This window comes from Notechis scutatus, chromosome 3, assembly GCF_049901735.1.
Source record: "Notechis scutatus isolate UNSWTSFEM ecotype Mainland chromosome 3, rNotScu1.2, whole genome shotgun sequence".
Classification (NCBI taxonomy): domain Eukaryota; kingdom Metazoa; phylum Chordata; class Lepidosauria; order Squamata; family Elapidae; genus Notechis; species Notechis scutatus.
The window spans coordinates 147,994,486-148,012,101 of record NC_142011.1 but is presented as its reverse complement, the minus strand read 5'-3'; the positions used below and the strand labels follow the sequence as shown (position 1 = coordinate 148,012,101).

The window sequence follows — 17,616 nt, the reverse complement described above, 5'->3', positions numbered from 1 at the left end:
TCCCAGGGCAAAAGCAGCTCCCGGGAAACGTTCCCTCCGTCGAACGTTCCAGCCCCTTTTCGAATCCCCTCCCCGCCGCTTTGCTACCTCCGCGTTCCGTCGGCCTTGGCGCCACGCCTGGGAAACGCTGGGCGCAGGCGCAGCCTTGCCTCGCTTCGACGGCAAGCGACCGGTGGGTTGGGAAACGCTCGGCGGGCCTGGCGTGGTTTTAAGGCGCTTGCTTGCGGGCTCTTTCCCAAACGACTGTTCCCGAGAGATGGAGGGCGGCTGGGTGGGCAGGGAGGTGGAGCAGGCGGCCTCCGAGGCGAAGGAGCGGCAGCCCGTGGACTCGGCGGAGGAAGGAGGGCCGCGGGAAGAGCTGGAGGAGCAGCGGAAGCGCCTGTGCTTGGATTTTGCCTCCGTCAGTAACAGCGGTGCAGCCGCGGCTGAGCGCTACCTGGCCGAGAACGGCTGGGATATGCAGGTAGCTGCCGTTCTGAGGCTTTCTCCCTGCCTCCGCCACGATACAGGTGGTCCTCGACTTGCAACCGTTCGTTTAGTGACCGTTCAAAGGCAGAAGGGCACTGAAAAAGATGACTGAGGACCGTTTTGTCTTTGCTGCATTCCCCATGATCATTTTATTTATTTATTTTATTTATTTGATTTGCCAATTGTTTACAAGATAATAAGTATAAGTGTATACATAGTTGTGAATAAATGAAATGGGTACATATAAGAAAAATAAAAGAATAAGAGAAACAATAGGACAGGGACGGTAGGCACGTTGGTGCGCTTTTGCACGCCCCCTACAGACCTCTTAGGAAAGGGGTGAGGTCAATAGTAGACAGTCTAAGGTTAAAGTTTTTGGGGTTTGGGGAAGAGACTACAGAGTCGGGTAGAGTATTCCAGACATTGACCACTCTATTGCTGAAGTCGTATTTCCTGCAATCAAGTTTGGTGCGGTTTACTTTGAGTTTGTATCTATTGTGTGCTCTTGTGTTGTTATGGTTGAAGCTGAAGTATTCATTGACAGGTAGGACATTGCAATGTATGATTTTATATACCATGCTTAAGTCAGACCGAAGACGGCGTAATTCAAGGTTTTCTAGTTCTAGAATTTCAAGTCTGGTGGCATAAGGTATTCTACAACGAGTAGAGGAGTGGAGAACTCTTCTTGTGAAATATTTCTGGACTTTCTCAATTGTGCTAATATCAGATACGTAATGTGGGTTCCAGACTGATGAACTGTATTCAAGTATTGGTCTAGCAAATGTTTTGTATGCTCTGGTTAGTAGTGTGATATTACCAGAGAAAAAGCTACGTAGGATTAGGTTAACAACTCTTAATGTCTTTTTGGCTATGTAGTTGCAGTGGGCTCTAGCACTTAGATCATTAGAGGTGAGTATTCCAAGGTCCTTTACAGAGCTTGGGTCATCAACAAGTTCTTGACTATTCAGCTTGTATTTTATTGTATTTATTTTGTATTTATTGAATTTTGATCATGTGATCAAAATTCAGAGGCTTGGCAACTGGTTCATACTTATGACCATTGCCGTGTCCCAGGGTCATGGGATGTTGCGACCTTTTGACAAGCAAAATCAGTGGAGAAGCCACCATTCAAAAAACAACCGGGGCCCCTAACTTATCAACTGCAGTGATTCACTTAAGAACTGTGGAAAGAAAAGTCGTAAAAGGGGGCAAACTCATTTAACAAACGTCTCGCTGTGGTTGTAAGTCAAGGATCCCCTATAATGAGAACCAGTTTGGTGTAGCGATTAAAGTGCTAGCTTAGAAACCAGGGGGACTGTGAGTTCTAGTCCTGAGCAGCAGAAATTTGGGGCTCAGTTATGGTCGTAAGTCGACTACCTGTACCAGGTTTTGACTTTTCTTTTGTAGAAGGCGCTGAATTCGTACTTTGACCCGCCTCCTGAGCAAGATGTCGACGGGATGCCCCATCCAGTTCCCGCCACGGGGGCTCCGTAAGTGATTTATGCGAAGGCTTTTTGTGGAGAAAAGCAGGAAAAATCTTTCATTTGCCCCCGTTATGTGGCCATGTCAATCCCTTTTCTTTTATTTCTGTTGTTTTATTTATTTGTATCCCACCTTCATTATTTTTACAAGTAACTCAAGGTGGACAAACCTACCCAACACACCTTCCTCTTCCTATTTTCTTTACCGCAACTTTGTGATGTGATTTGGGATGACAGAGAGAAAGACTTTTCACTCCTCATTTTCAAATATGTTAAGGGATCTTTTTTTACAGCCTCTGTTTATAGTTATGAGGTTGAAAGTTGACAGAGAGATGAAACTTGGTGCTGTGTGGAGCAGAACTCAGTTCCCCATACAAAATGACATACCTCCAACCCTGTTTGCTGACTTGTAAGGTTGGACCCTACCTGATCATTTTCTTTGTGCCTGAACTTGGTATTTATGCATAATTTGTACATATGTTCTGATATGGTGGGTTTCAAAAATTATTGCATATTACTGCATGGAGTTAGTTCAGTATGATTGAACTAACCAACTTTTGTGGTTGGTTGGTTCAATATGGCTGAAGTGACCATTTGCTTCAAGTCTAATGGGGTTCTGACTTTAATACATTTGTAGTGAATCCCTTACAGATCTTAAATAGGAGTACTTTAATCAGACTGATATACTTGAGATGTTTGGAATTTCGCAGCTACTTCACCATTGGCAAGGGGTTGTAGGAATAGTCTAAAACACTGGTCGCCAACCAGTGGCCGGGGACCACTGGTGGTCCGTGAGAAAATTTTGGTGGTCCGCAGAGAAATGTCACCCCCCCAAAAGCAATTAATTCAAGCTGCGTGGGAACACAAGTTTGTGCTGCCCACATGGCCTGTGGGAACACAAGGTTTGCGTCGCTTGCATTGCGAACAACACGTAGTGAGGGGAGGGGGGAAAGGGCAGAGGGGGAAAACTTGCCCCATGCGCCTGGCCTGGCCACCAGGCTGCTTCTTTCCGCTTCCTTCTCCTCCTGCTTTTGGCTGCACACAAGGAAAGCAGCAAAAGTCTTTCTTTCCCCCAAACTCCGCCAGAAATGAGTCTTTGGGACCCTGCAAGACATCCTGCTCCAAGAGGCATGACAAGTCTCGCAAAGACTCATTTTCTGGCAGAGTTTGGGGGAGAGAAAGAAAGACTTCTGCTGCTTTCCTTGCATGAAGCCAAAAGTCTCTCCCACTCTCTCTCTCCCCTGAGAATGGAGCTGGAGACGGAATCCTGCGATCCCAAATAAAGAACAATCGATCGGTAGGAAAATGGGGTGGGGAATTTTCCTGCAGACTTTTTGGGATCTCTGGTCCACGGGATTTAGAATTATGAGTTTGGTGGTCCCTGAGGTCCAAAAGGTTGGTGACCCCGGTCTAAAACATGGGCATCCAACTTTTGACTTGCGTGAGCCGCATTGATTGTAGAGGAATTGTTTAGAGCCGTACATAAAATATATAATGTAGTTAATGTATACAGATAGTCCTCGACTTACAATAGTTCATTTAGTGACTTCAAAGTTACAACAGCATTGAAAAAAACGATTCATGGCTGTTTTCACACTTACAAATGTTTCAGCGTTCCTAAGCTCACAGGATCAAAATTTAGACACTTGCCAATTGACTCATATTTATGTCGGTTGCAGTGCCCCAGGGTCCTCTGATCATCTTTTGCGAACTTCTGACAAGCAAAGTCAATGGGGAAGCCAGATTCACCTAACAATCATGTTACTAACTTAACATCTGCAGTGGTTCACTTAACAATTGGGGCAAGAAAGGTCGTTAAGTAACAAAACTCACTTAACAACTATCTCGCTTAGCAACAAAACTTTTGGGCTCAGTTGTGGTTGTAAGTCGAGGACCACCTGTATAAATAACAAACTTCCTTTCTTTTTATATTTTTTAATGATCTTGTGGGGCCACATTACTAGCTGTCCAGAATGGGTGGACATGCCTGGTCTAAAATATTGAGGGGAGGGACTCTAGTCTGTCTTATGTCTTATCTGTGTCTTAGGTAGAAATAGTTGTGCAGTTGGTACTATCCCCTGAATAATTGTTCAAGCGACTGTAGAAAATTAAAATGGTAGCACTGATTGAGAGCTCCCATTAACATTTCTTAGCTTGCTTAAAAGTTTATAGATGGCTACATGTACACCAGTGGTGCTATTCTACCGGTTCTGGTGTACCGGTAGTGCCGAAGATCAGCGGAGAATGAACTGGTTCTATCTGAGGAGCTGCTGTTGGGCCCACCCGCCTGGGCTCCCGTACCGACCTTTATTCCCTGCTTTTGAAGCGCAGCTGCTTTGCGCGGCACAGCAGATTGCCGTGCGTAAGTTGCTGAAGCGACAGGGAGAGTGCAGGATTGCAGGAGGTGACTCGGAAAGCCTCTGCGCGTGCACGAAGTGCGTGTTTGGCACACGTGCGTGCGCAAAGTGTGTGCGTGCGCAAAGCACGCCCACCAAGCCACACCCACTGAACCGGTGGTAAACTATTTTGAAACTCACCACTGACGTGCAGGTAGTCCTTGAGTTACGACCACAATTGAGCCCCAAATTCCTGTTGTTAAGTGAGACATTTGTTAAGTGAATTTTGCTTCATTTTACGAACTTTGCTACCTTAGTTATTAAGTGAATCACTGCAGTTGATAAGTGAGTAACCCAGTTGTTATTTGAATCTGGCTTCCCCATTGACTTTGCTTGTCAGAAGACCGCAAAAGGTGATCGCAAGATCCGGGGACATAGCAATGGTCCTAAATATGAACCAGTTGCCAAGCATCTAAATTTTTGATCACATGATGATGAGGATGCTGGAAAGTTTGTACGTCTGAAAAATGGTCATAAATTACTTTTTCAGTGCAGTTGTAACTTTGGACAATCACTAAGTGAACTGTTGTAAGTCAAGGACTAACTGTAATGTGCTGTGCCATATTTTTCACATATAGTTGAGCAAATTCAGGTAGACCTCAACTTTAGTGAATGTTTGAACTTACAGCCGCACTGAAAAAGTGACTTTTGGCCATTTTTCACACTTAGGACTGTAGCAGCATCCCTGTGGTCATGTAGTAACTGTGCTACTAACTTAACAACTGCAGTTAACTGTGACAAGAAAGATCATAAAATGGGGCAAAACTCACTTAACAACTGTCTTGCTTAGCAATAGAAGTTTGGGGCTCAAGTAAGTTGAAAACTACCTATAATTAATCTGGTTCAGATAGTATGAAACCAATAAATCGTGGCTAACAACTCACACTTGATAGATTCACACGCCAAGCTAAAACCTTAGGGCACCATAGGGAAATCGATGGCCACATGGCTTCAAGGCTGATTTCTGATGTGAAAAAATAAATGTTTCTGCGACAACCACTGCATGCTGGTAGTAAACTGGACCTACTGCAGATGGCAATTTTCTAAAACTACTTTTTAAAGCCTGTGGATAAGTAAATGTTCTGGAGAAAATTGCTTTCGGCAATATGTTTAATTTGTTGTATGTGCGTTCCAGTGTTGAGCTAACTGATCATTCGACTACCAACACTGTAGCTGCTGCAGTAGTGGAAGCTGCAGGAATCTGCCCACAAGACGATAGCACTTTTTCTTTAATTACTTGGAATATTGATGGCCTGGATTCCAATAATCTGCAAGAAAGAGCACGAGGAGTCTGTTCCTATCTAGCTTTGTAAGTATCTGTCACAGTAATCCTGTGGGCATCTAGTAGAAATAAGCCCCAATGAGATTATAGAACAAGCATGCTCTGAACACATCGTCATGCATTTGTTTTGTACTAGCTACTTTTTAATAAGAATTGAATACTTTTGTAATGCGGTGCTAAAATATGTATGCATGCAAGTCTATAAGTAACAAAAAGTTTTAGGTTGTCTAAGTCTGCTACAAATATGTGTTACCTTGGTGCCAAAATGCTTTCTTTGTATCAGTAAAATACAACTATTCATCTAGACAATGTTAATTTGCATGAACTGGAGATAAGTTACTGGGCTTCCAAAACATGAACATTAATCTTAAACTTGTGTTTCTTGGTGCTTTTTATTCAGTCATTATTCTCATATATATGATCTTAATAACTAGAATGCTAATTAAAGCATGTTTTGGAGAAGGAACCAAGCAAATTAAAAGGGCATAAATCAAAATTACTATTGCAAATTTTCTGACAAAGACAGCCCTCAGACCCCTCCCATTTTAGCCATTTTCTGTATTTGGATGATGATTTAGAGATCCAAGTTGATAAATATTGATATTACCTAGCACCAAGACATTTTGGCTATTTAAGGTTAGCATCTGAAGTGTTAAGGTTAGCAACTGAAATATTAGTACCACTTTATAAAACCCTACTAAGACCCCACACCTGGAGTACTGCAAACAATTTTGGTCACCATACTACAAAAAAAGATATTGAGACTTTGGAAAAAGTTCAGAGAAGAGCCATTAAGATGATCAAAGGCCTGGAGAGTAAAACATGAGGAAAGGCTGCAGGATTTGGGTTTGGCTAGTGTAAAGAAGAGAAGAATTAGGGTTGACATGATGGCAGTATTCCAGTATTTGAGGGGTTGCCACAAAGAAGAGGGGGTCAAATTATTCTGCAAAGCACCAGAGGGCAGGACAAGAAACAATGGTTGGAAACGAACCAAAGAGAGAAGCAATCTGGAATTAAGGAGAAATTTCCTGACAGTTAGAACAATTAATCAGTGGGAAGCTTGCCTTCAGAAATCATGGGTGCTCCATCACTAAGAAGAGACTAGATGGCCACATGTCTGAAATAGTATAGGTTCTCCTGCTTGAGCAGAGGGCTGGACTAGAAGATCTCCAAGGTCCCTTCCAGCTCCTATTCATCTATAATATGCTGCAGGAATACATTGAAAAGGTTAAAAAATTGTAATGCTTCTTTTGAGTAGGTGCAGTTGTAGTTAGCAAGTTATTTTAAACTGATCAAAGGCATCTTATGTAATCCAACATATATACAGTATACTATAAACACACACAGACACACACAAAAACATAAAAGTAAGTGCTATCAAATGCCCACAGTCGTGCCACAGAGTTTAAGATTAAAGCAGCTTATCAAAGTTGCCACCTTAACTTTAGTAACTATTTAGTTGCATGTATCTGTAAGCATCTGAATATCTGGTGGAAATCTGAGGGTATGATCAGGTTGCAATATTGTAATGAAATAAGCTACTTTCAAAGCATGAGTTTGAAACTAGATTCATTTAAGAAAAATTAAAGTGCTTTTAAGATTTATATATAAACCTAGTCCATGATTAATGAAATAAAAATGTCTAGTCCCATAGCAGCATTGCAGGGGTGTGCAATTCTGTGAGACAGTTTGCTTACATTATATAGTTTTATAATATGCTTGAACATCATTATTGATACGTAAGTAACATTCAGAAATAACTTTTGTGTGAGAATCACAAGGTTTTCACATCTCAAGCAACCCAGAATTTTTAGTATCCTAAATAAAAATCGGTTGAAACTAGATTCATTTAAGAAAAATTAAAGTGCTTTTAAGATTTATATATAAACCTAGTCCATGATTAATGAAATAAAAATGTCTAGTCCCATAGCAGCATTGCAGGGTGTGCAATTCTGTGAGACAGTTTGCTTACATTATATAGTTTTATAATATGCTTGAACATCATTATTGATACGTAAGTAACATTCAGAAATAACTTTGTGTGAGAATCACAAGGTTTTCACATCTCAAGCAACCCAGAATTTTTAGTATCCTAAATAAAAATCGGTTGAAACTAGATTCATTTAAGAAAAATTAAAGTGCTTTTAAGATTTATATATAAACCTAGTCCATGATTAATGAAATAAAAATGTCTAGTCCCATAGCAGCATTGCAGGGGTGTGCAATTCTGTGAGACAGTTTGCTTACATTATATAGTTTTATAATATGCTTGAACATCATTATTGATACGTAAGTAACATTCAGAAATAACTTTTGTGTGAGAATCATCACAAGGTTTTCACATCTCAAGCAACCCAGAATTTTTAGTATCCTAAATAAAAATCTGGGAAGTGTGAATTGGTGCGCTGGTTATTTTAAAAGGGATTAGAAGAAATTGACTTTGGAAAATTGCAAAGTATTCTCCATTCAGTTGCTAGCATCATAATTTTGTATGCTTTCTTGAAATGACTGCTTTTCTTTCTATGGTTACAATATGTATTATTATAAAAGCCTCTTTTTAATTTAGATACAGCCCAGATGTGGTATTTTTACAGGAGGTTATTCCTGTATATTTAAGTTATCTCCAGAAGAGAGCAGTCAGTTACACAATTATTCCAGGTAAATGAAGTTATTAACTTAATGCATAAAGTTATAGTAGTCACTCTCAGCTTAATGTGGCAACTGCAAATACAGTGATATTTTTATGATACTGTATAATGTCACTATATAGAACCGCAGAAAGTTGATTATACCAGCTTCCTAGGAAGAGGTAAACTGTGGTTAGAATGCATAAATGTGAGTTAGTGAATTTTAGCCTCATTTATCTGGTGTGGCTGTATGTACTTCAGAAATTCTAGCTTTTAGCTAATTGCAATTTATCAGAGACTAGAAAACATGTTGTTAATTTTGACATATATAATCTCTTAAAACTTTTGTGAGAACTTTCCAGAATACTCCAAAAGTTGTGTACCAGTTCACTGTAGAATTAAAATGGGAAATTATTAAATGTATGTGAAATCACTGGATTAATTGTGCTTAAATAATGTAAATTAAATCCAATTTACTTCCTTATCCATGCATAGCTTGGGGATTGCAGGTTTCAGCTTCCCATGCAAAATCCAAGTGTAGTCTTGGTCCAAAAAATGTTAAACTTTATTTAAATGGGGTTAATTCAAAATGAGACATGAAAATAATGGTGCATACATGTCTGAAATTTCTCCAGTTTTGAGGCTAGTGACTTCTATTGTGTGGAAATTCTGAGTGAAATGCCATGGTGTTGACCTTTCCTTTTTTTTTTTTTTTTTTTTTGACCATCTGTCTCTCCAGGTAATACGGATGGTTATTTTACTGCCATCATGGTAAAAAAATCAAGAGTAAAAGTTTTAAAACATGAAATAACAATCTTTCCTACAACCTGTATGATGAGAAATTTATTAGCAGTATACGTAAGTGTGTTTTACCTCAGCTTTATGGAGAAAATTGTTTGGCAGCCTAAAGTGAAGATTTTTTTTGAAGCAAGTTAATGGGACATTAGTAGGGAAGGAAGTGGGTATTCTCACTATTAACTTTAAACTGTTATTTTATTTTCACAAGTTAGCTTTGTATATTTGCTCTTTGTATATAGAATATAAATTTGGAGAAAATCAGAAAATATGAGAACTTTTCTGTCATATTACAAGGGGATTTAAAAGCTAAGTTTTCACTTATTGTAATATTCAGTCTTAGTTCACAACTAAGTTTAAAACAGGTTAGTTCTGTTATAGTTTAGCATTATATGTGAAACAACTATACTAGTGTTTTGCATTGTCTCTTACACTTGACAATAGCTTAAAAATAAGTATCCCATTACTATCCTGCATACTTAGGAAAAAACAATGGACTGTGGCTTAAAAGGTCACTATGGATATATTAACTGGGGTGACCTTTAGTATATTAATCAACCAATTCAGGGGCTCTAAAATGTGAGCTGTGACCACCTAGGGCAGTGGTTCTCAACCTGTGGGTCGCGACCCCTTTGGGGGTTGAATGACCCTTTCACAAGGGTCGCCTAAGACCATTGGAAAACACATATTGAACCGAGGCAAATAATTTTATGGTTGGGGGGGTCACCACAACATGAGGAACTGTTGAGAACCACTGACCTAAGGAGTTGCAAAGAAATTTGAGAGGGTTGTGCTCATTATCGTTGTGCCTGTGCATGGTTAATGGGCTGTTGGCTTTGAACGGGCAGCATATAAGATCCAGGCAGAGGGATTTGTCTTTGCCACCATTCTGCCACAGCCTAATTCTAAGTGTTTCCCAAGGTGACCCCCTAAAATCAAGGCACTCTTACCTACTTTCATATTCCAGTTCTATGCAAGAAAGTGAAGCCCCTCTGAAAAGCTAAGCAGAGTTGGGAAGCGGTTGGGAACACCATCATATATATATACCTATGCTACTGAGTGGGGCTGGGAAGTGAAAGGACCTAGAGCTGGGGTCCCCAAACTTGGCAACTTTAAGACTTGTGGACTTCAACTCCCAGAAAAGCTGGCTGAAGAATTCTGGGAGTTGAAGTCCACAAGTCTTAAAGTTGCCAGTTTGGAGACCTCTGACCTAGAGAGTCCACTGGACCGATGGATCTCTGGGCATGATATTCCCTGCCTAAAGGGGGAAAAAAGCAATTGGGAAGTATCTCTCTTGGATCAGTGCTGCCTCTTTGGCGGTTCTAGTCCCTAAAAATTCAAGTCAAGGCCTAAGAAAACAAAAAGTATACCCCTCCAGCCCAAGGGCAGGAATATTACACAAGAGGATGGAGCTTGTGGGCAGAGCTTGCTTCCAATCAAGCAGAATAACCAAGGATTCCAAGGCTGAGCCTCCTTGGAAGAAGGGGGGAGGAAGTGATTGGCAACAGATTAATTATTGTAGGTGATCATATAACCTAAAATAATTATAGCCTGGATTCCCATTTAGTTTCAATTTAAATTAAGGGCAGGTGGATTCACAAGCTTTCAAAGGCTTCATTTTTGTGATGATCAAAAATAAAAAGTGGAATTGGAGAGCTGAGTAAACAAAATCTATTGTTTTCACGCTTGGCAATTGTTTTGTTTTTAAATCAGGTAAACATTTCTGGCAATGACCTGTGCCTGATGACTTCCCACTTGGAGAGCACTAAGGACCACAGCGAAGAGCGTTTGAAACAGTTGAAACTGGTGCTTGCCAAAATGGCAGAGGTACCCGAGTCAAGTTCTGTGATTTTTGGAGGTGATACAAACTTAAGAGACAAAGAGGTAAGTTAGGACAAGTGCCTTCCCCCGATCCTGTTTTTTTTTTTTTTTTGGCACCTTCTTTCCTGGTATCTACACATAGTCCTTAAGGTACTAGTTGGGACCAGAACTTCCAACACTAAGCAATGTGGTTATAAAGTCCAGTGTCACGTGACTGCATTGCTTAGCACTGGCAATCCCTGTTGCCATCATTAACCAAATCCCACCAGTTGTTAGTTGAGGGCCCGCTCCAATCCAAGCTATTCCAGGCTGCATCCCTCCCAGTCTCAAGCCTCTGTTCAGGGTAAGGGACTGCCTCCCTCCCCTTCACTACTACCCAGCTATCCCTCCCCAACTTTGCACTTTTGGCTGCCCTGTGCAACAGCAGCCCCAGAGCCACATCACTCTGGGGCTGCAAGAAACTTCTAAGGCGCCAACAGCCCCAGTCGTGCGCTGGAGCATAAAGCTGGGAAGCCCCAGCTGCTCCAGGAAACATCTGCAGCGTGGCTCAAACCTCAGCTTTCCCAAGAGCCCCAGCCACCCCTGCAGTTGTGGTGTGAAGCTGCAGCCCAGCAGTGCAGCATGAAGCCGCATTTGCCCAAGGGAGCCTCAACCCAGCCCAGAGAACCCTTTTGCAGCCCCAGCCTGCTACCCTCAACCCAGCTCAGCAACTCAGCCCCTGGATGACCTGCAACCCCAGCTGACCTCCACCCTATTTTTGCTCTTGCTCCTGACGGGTCAATGAGCGATGAGAGGCCATTTTCCTCAGGTCTTGTGAAGAAACGACTTTAGGAAGGAAGCCCTGTGCAGCCCTTAGTTGCCTTACGAAGGGTAAGGCCGGGCATGCTGGATCAGCAGCAGGAAGATGGCAAAGATCAGCTAGGGTGGCAGTGGCTGGGGAATACAGGGCACCAAAAAGGCATAGACAAGTGGGGGGATGGATAGGGGGGAGCTGAAGTACCTCTGCATTTGTAAGAGTAGGTGGACTGCCAGATACCTGAAGTTTGATCATGTGACCACAAGGGCAGTAGCCTTGGGTATAAGTCATACATAAATCCCTTCACTCAGCACTGCTAAAACTTCAAACAGTGATTGAATGAATGGCCATAAGTCAAGGACTATTTGTATAAAACAGAAAAGGTATTTTCCCCATATGTAACATGTGTTTTTCCTCTCTATGAATCATTCATATTCTTTACTGAGCAAAATATTGTTCATGGTTACAGATCTAGATGTTGGTTGTTGCAAAACTATATGTTCCCAGTTGTGTATTCCAAAATTACTGTTGCTAAGGTCACACACACACCCCGCATCTGCTTGATCACTATTTGTCATGCCCCTGGTGGAGACTGACTCTAAAGAAGAGGAGGAACAGCCAACAGGGAGTGGAAGTGTGGCTCCAGAGGTGGTGGAGGAGGCTGGGGAAGGACAGAGGCCGGCTGAGCAGTCAGAGGAGGACCCAGGCCCATCCCCTATCCATCCTAGGGCACGCAGGGAGGAGAGGATCAGGGTAAAATGTGGTCTACTCAGGAGGAGAGGGCCATGATCCTCTTCATGGGTTGCAGGTGTGAGATTTGCATAAGAGTTTGGACCTGCGTGCTAACAGACGCTGGAGACAAATTAGTGTTTTATTCCTAAGGAAGGTTTATCTTGGTTGGCGTTCTTCCAACAGACTGTACCTGGTTATCTTCCTGAAGTTGGCAATTATCTATCCTGGTCTGTCGAGGAACTTTATTCAGTGCAGTTTGTTTTTGGTTTTTGTTTCGTTATCGGCTCTTTGTGAACTGTGTTTCTTGCCTTTGAAATGTTATTTTGAAAATAGTTTACTCCTCCACTGTGAACAATTAAACAGTGAAGCCAAGTTGAAGGCATTAAAGGACTTTTATTTACATTTTGGTTTTTGTTATATTTCTGAGATACTCAGGATCATCACACTATTCGTTCTTCTGGTAGGATGGCCAGATCACTCATTCTTTGATGGCTAAAAGCATTTTTCTTAATGTAATCCTGGATTAGTTTGCTAGTTTGGTGTAAGGTTAGTTAGCACTCCACAGTCCAGACATAAGAACCAGCCCATACTTAGTCAAAGGCATGAGTTTTGTCTTCAAATTGATGCACGATGACCAGGAATAAATATTGATCTTCAAGTTGATAAAGATCACTTGGATAGGGCCACTGATTTTACAAACAGCATGAGAGTGGATTACTTTAGAACAGCACCCCCCAACCTTTTGGGCACCAGGGACCGGTTTCGTGGAGAGAGGTTTTTTTGTGGACCGGAGGGGGAGTGGTTTCACATGCTGCCTGTATCCCATGGATGGGGCTTCTTGCTTGCTTGGCTTGGCCCGGTTTCTGGCATGCCTTGATCCAATGCCGGGCCACAGACCAGAGGTTAGGGAGTCCTGGTTTAGAAGATGGGTGTTTTTTGCTTTTCTGAAATTCTGTGTTAGATAATATTGTAGTCCTCTGACATATCAGAAGAAAACATAATTCAAACTTGAAAGCAACAAAATTACTATGTTTACTGTTCTCTTATCACTTTCTGCTCTTATCTTTATCAGGTTGCTAAAATAGGTGGCTTACCTAACGAAGTTTTGGATATTTGGGAGTTCTTGGGCAAGCCTGAACATTGCCGGTACACATGGGATACAAGCCAAAACAGTAACTTGAATGCAAGATACAAGTACAAAAGTCGATTTGATCGTCTGTTTTTCCGAGGTGCAACAGCTGGTGGACAAATTATTCCTCAGAGTTTGGATTTGATTGGTCTGGATAAACTAGATTGTGGCAGATTTCCTAGTGATCATTGGGGACTGTTTTGCAATTTTGATGTGATACTGTAAGAGGAAAACATTTCACTTTTCTGTTCTTCAAAATTTTAAACCAGTTCTAATGTTAATTTTGATTCACAATCGTGTAAACTAAACAGTTCATTTTACTTGTTCGGGGAATTCTTGCTTAGGAAAAGTGAAACATTCCATTTAAAATATTAAGATCTCGTGCAACGCAGAAGACATTTTAGTTAATTTGTGTGTGTGGGGAATTGTTTTATGTTGTATATATTATTCAAAAGTTAGAATAGAATAGTTTATTAAACACATCATAATTTGTTTTTAATAAAGAATCCTTGTGTGTCCCCTTTAATGACACTATGTTCTAGTAGCTGAAATTCAGGGAGAAAATGATAGATTATAATTTCAGTACCATTAACACATTGCTGGAATATCCTCTAATTCCTAGTTCTTCCCAAGAAGCAAGCGTTGCTATGAGTGAACACACCCAGACCTGTTCTTCACTGCTCCTAACTTTGGTCCCACTGCTGTTTATTTGTTCCCTGAGCTTTCTAACAGAAAAATAAATCAAAAGTCAAGGAAGCCTCTTCTTCATGTCATACTTCTTCCAGGAGAGTGTAAGGAATGGGGCCAAAAGAAGAGACAACAGTTTTGTTCATGGCAGAAAGATGGGAGGGACACTGAAGGAGAGACCTAATCAAAGCAAGGGCTGAGTTACAAAGGAACAGGGCTCTTCTACTATTCCTGTTTTCAAGCCGAGGCTTTGATTAGTAGAGCTTATGGCTCCACTGTTAACTGTATTTTCAACATTTTCAGCTTTCTGATTAGCTAACAGTCCCTTTAATCGCTGCTGCTAATATAGGATATTCTGTTATACGGAATCTTAGTACCTTATTCCTTAGTCTAACCATTAGATGGGTATGAAAGGAATGCTTATTACAACTGAATGGAATTGAATGCTTTATTTGGCCAAGTGTGATTAAACACACAAGGAAGTACAGAAGCAGGGTAGCTGCGAAGTAGTGGAGAATAACAATAAAAATAATAACGCAAAGAAAAGGAGGAACTAAAGAAGATAATAAGATAAATAATACTACAGCCACATTGTATGTGTTAATACAGAGATTCCCAACCCCCGGGCCACAGTCTACTACTGGGCCTTAGCCTGCTTCAAACCGGGCTGTGTGAGTGATGAGCAAGGATGCGTACACTTGCATGTGCAAAGCACCAGTCGCGAGAGCAGTGGGCCCTTATGCTCACGTGTGAAGCTCTACTTGTGTGAGCGGAGGGTGCTTTGTGCACAAACACCCTCTGCTCCAGCACAAGCTCCATTTGTGCAAGCAGAGGGCACACACATGCACTGCTCACATCAGTTAAGCTACGCCTTTTTAATGATGGTTGTAATGTGAAGCCTCCATGGGAAACTATAGAACCCCAAAACGTGAAGGATGCTACTGCTGCTACCGTGTTGTCAAATAGAGTAATAGAGTAATAATATAGTGAACCATTCTGTATTAAAAACACTCCGACTTGCTGGCTTTCTATTCTGAGCGATATAGCTTTACCAAAGGCAAGATGCACTAGTGAGGATGTACAGAAAAAGTATGAACAACTCACTTCTACCAGAGCATGCGTTTATCCATCAGAAGACTCAAATCCACTGTCACTGGCACAACATCTGGCCAATAACTTTAACTTTCATTGCTAATGGAAAGCCAGATGCCCACACTGAATGCCCAGACATAGGGAGACATAAATGACCCCATAAAAAAGATGCCAGGCTTTGACTACTACATCAGCAATGGGCAATCCTGAATAGGATTTGCACCTCATGGTATCTATTGGGACTCTGTATAAATGAGGCATTGTATCCTCCCCTCAGTGTGATTGTGAGGTCCTATGTGAAACTGTAGATCACATTGTGACCAGATGTGAGCTGCGGGCATACACTAGTCCAATGTCTGATATATATTTTAATATAAATGATGCTGCACTTCAATGGATAAATGGCCTTGACATTGATATTTGAACATAGATCTTTTTAACATTTATATTTTACTGTGTTTTACTAATCTAGATGAAATGTTAATATTGCTAGTCCATGTATGATATGCCATATGCTAAATAAGTATATAATAAATATAGTAAACAATGGGAAATAATGAGCTTGCTTAAATATAAAGTCGGTTTGGTGCATGGTTTCTGTTGTGAAAGAGTTCTCCTGCAAAGTGATTTCTCAGCAGCCTTTCCTTTACATTGTGAAAAAATGCTCAGGATGCATAACAAAGAGTGCAACAATGGGGTCCTTCTATTATTCCCCTGCTGGCTAAGGAACTCTGGTAGTTGAAGTCCACGCATCTTAAAAGCTGCTGAGGCTGAAGAACAATTTGTCCGTTAAGAGAGTGACAAATATCAGTATAGCCAAACCAGTATAGTTAATATTTTTGGATGTCCATATTGTTTTGAATTTGAACTATCCTTGAGCCTCAAAGGCTCAGTGGTTAGAGTGCAGTAATGCAGGCTACTTCTCCTGTGACAGCCTTCTTCTGCCTGGAATTTGGCAGTTCAAATCTCACCAGGCTCAAGCTTGTCTCAGCCTTCCATCTTTCCAAAGTCAGTAAATTGAGGAACCAAATTGTTGGGGGCAATAGGCTGAATCTGTAAACCGCTTAGAAAGGGCTGTAAAGCACTATGAAGTCTATATAAGACTATATTATTAGACTATATTAGACTATATAAGTCTAAATGCGATTGCGATACTTAATAGCTGGATGTTACAAATGGTTTCCTTGGCCTTTTTTTAAAAAAAAGAAAAAAACGGCCAAGGAAACCATTTTTTAAAAAATATTATTAATCAACAAAGATACAATACAAAAGAAAGAAAAAGAAAAAAACAACTATTACACATCCAACACTAACAACAAAAAGAAAATGAGTACAAAAAAGGGGGGGAAATCAAATACATCTAACATTAAACATAAAAAGTTCACCTCATCTCAATGCGGAAACATCTCAAAAAAGTAGTATGTTCTCCCCTTACATAACAAGTCTACAAATAGTTATAAACTGTACACACAGAGAGAGTAGAGTAGAACAGAATTGGAATAGAATAGAATATTTCTTGGCCAAGTGGGTTTGGACCTACAAGAAATTTGTCTATATTAGACAAATTTGTCTACCTTGTGTCTATGTATTTCCGTGTGTGTGTGTCTATATCTAAATTCGATCAAATTTGATTCTATTGCTTTTTTCTGCTTTCCCCTGTATTAAATAAAGCAGCAACAATCGAATGCACCAATTATCACATTAAACAAGAGGAAAACCTTCTAAGCACCAATTCCACCCGTGCTTTTTACAATTTTGTAAACAACAAACTAAAAGACTCAAGGTCCATCCCTCCCTTGATAGGACCTGATGGTAAAGACTGCAACGACGACACCATTAAAGCCAACATCTTTAACACATTCTTCGCTCAGTATTTGTAAACAGCAATGGATCATGCCCAGTATTTCCTAGCCGCACCACAGATAACAACAATGATCTAATACATATCGATTTCACAGAAGACAATGTTGAAAAAGCACTACGCAATCTAAAACCATCTCTATCTATTGGACCGGATGGAATATGTGCCTACTTCTTAAGAAAGCTATCCACTGCCATAGCCAAACCTCTAAGCATAATCTTTGAAAAATCTTTCAGAACCAGCTCCTTGCCTAACCTATGGTCACAAGCCACAGTCATCCCCATCTTCAAAAAGGAGACCCAAGCCTAGTTGAAAATTACAGGCCAATCTCCTTATGCTGCGTCACCTGTAAAGTCATGGAATCAATTATTAACCAATCCATCATCCTCCACTTAGAGACAAATAACCTACTCTCCAATAAACAATTTGGTTTCAGAAAAAAACTATCC

The 17,616-nt window shown here is 40.8% G+C and overlaps 1 protein-coding gene across 1 annotated transcript; it reads left to right on the top strand.

Annotated features, from left to right (window-relative positions):
- Positions 1-3: 3 nt before the first annotated feature.
- Positions 4-15,853, top strand: TDP2 (tyrosyl-DNA phosphodiesterase 2). Its single transcript, XM_087961408.1, has 7 exons — positions 4-463; positions 1,876-1,958; positions 5,481-5,654; positions 8,194-8,285; positions 8,994-9,112; positions 10,763-10,933; positions 13,471-15,853. The coding sequence occupies exons 1-7, from the start codon at positions 257-259 to the stop codon at positions 13,750-13,752; spliced, it is 1,128 nt and encodes a 375-aa protein (XP_087817534.1). The 5' UTR covers positions 4-256; the 3' UTR covers positions 13,753-15,853.
- The last annotated feature ends 1,763 nt before the right edge of the window (positions 15,854-17,616 follow it).

Coding starts and splice junctions, on each gene's coding strand:
- TDP2 (XM_087961408.1), top strand. CDS start 257: ATGGAGGGCGGCTGGGTGGGCAGGGAGGTGGAGCAGGCGGCCTCCGAG. Junction 1,959..5,480: donor GTTCCCGCCACGGGGGCTCC/GTAAGTGATTTA, acceptor TGTGCGTTCCAG/TGTTGAGCTAACTGATCATT. Junction 9,113..10,762: donor GAAATTTATTAGCAGTATAC/GTAAGTGTGTTT, acceptor TTTTTAAATCAG/GTAAACATTTCTGGCAATGA.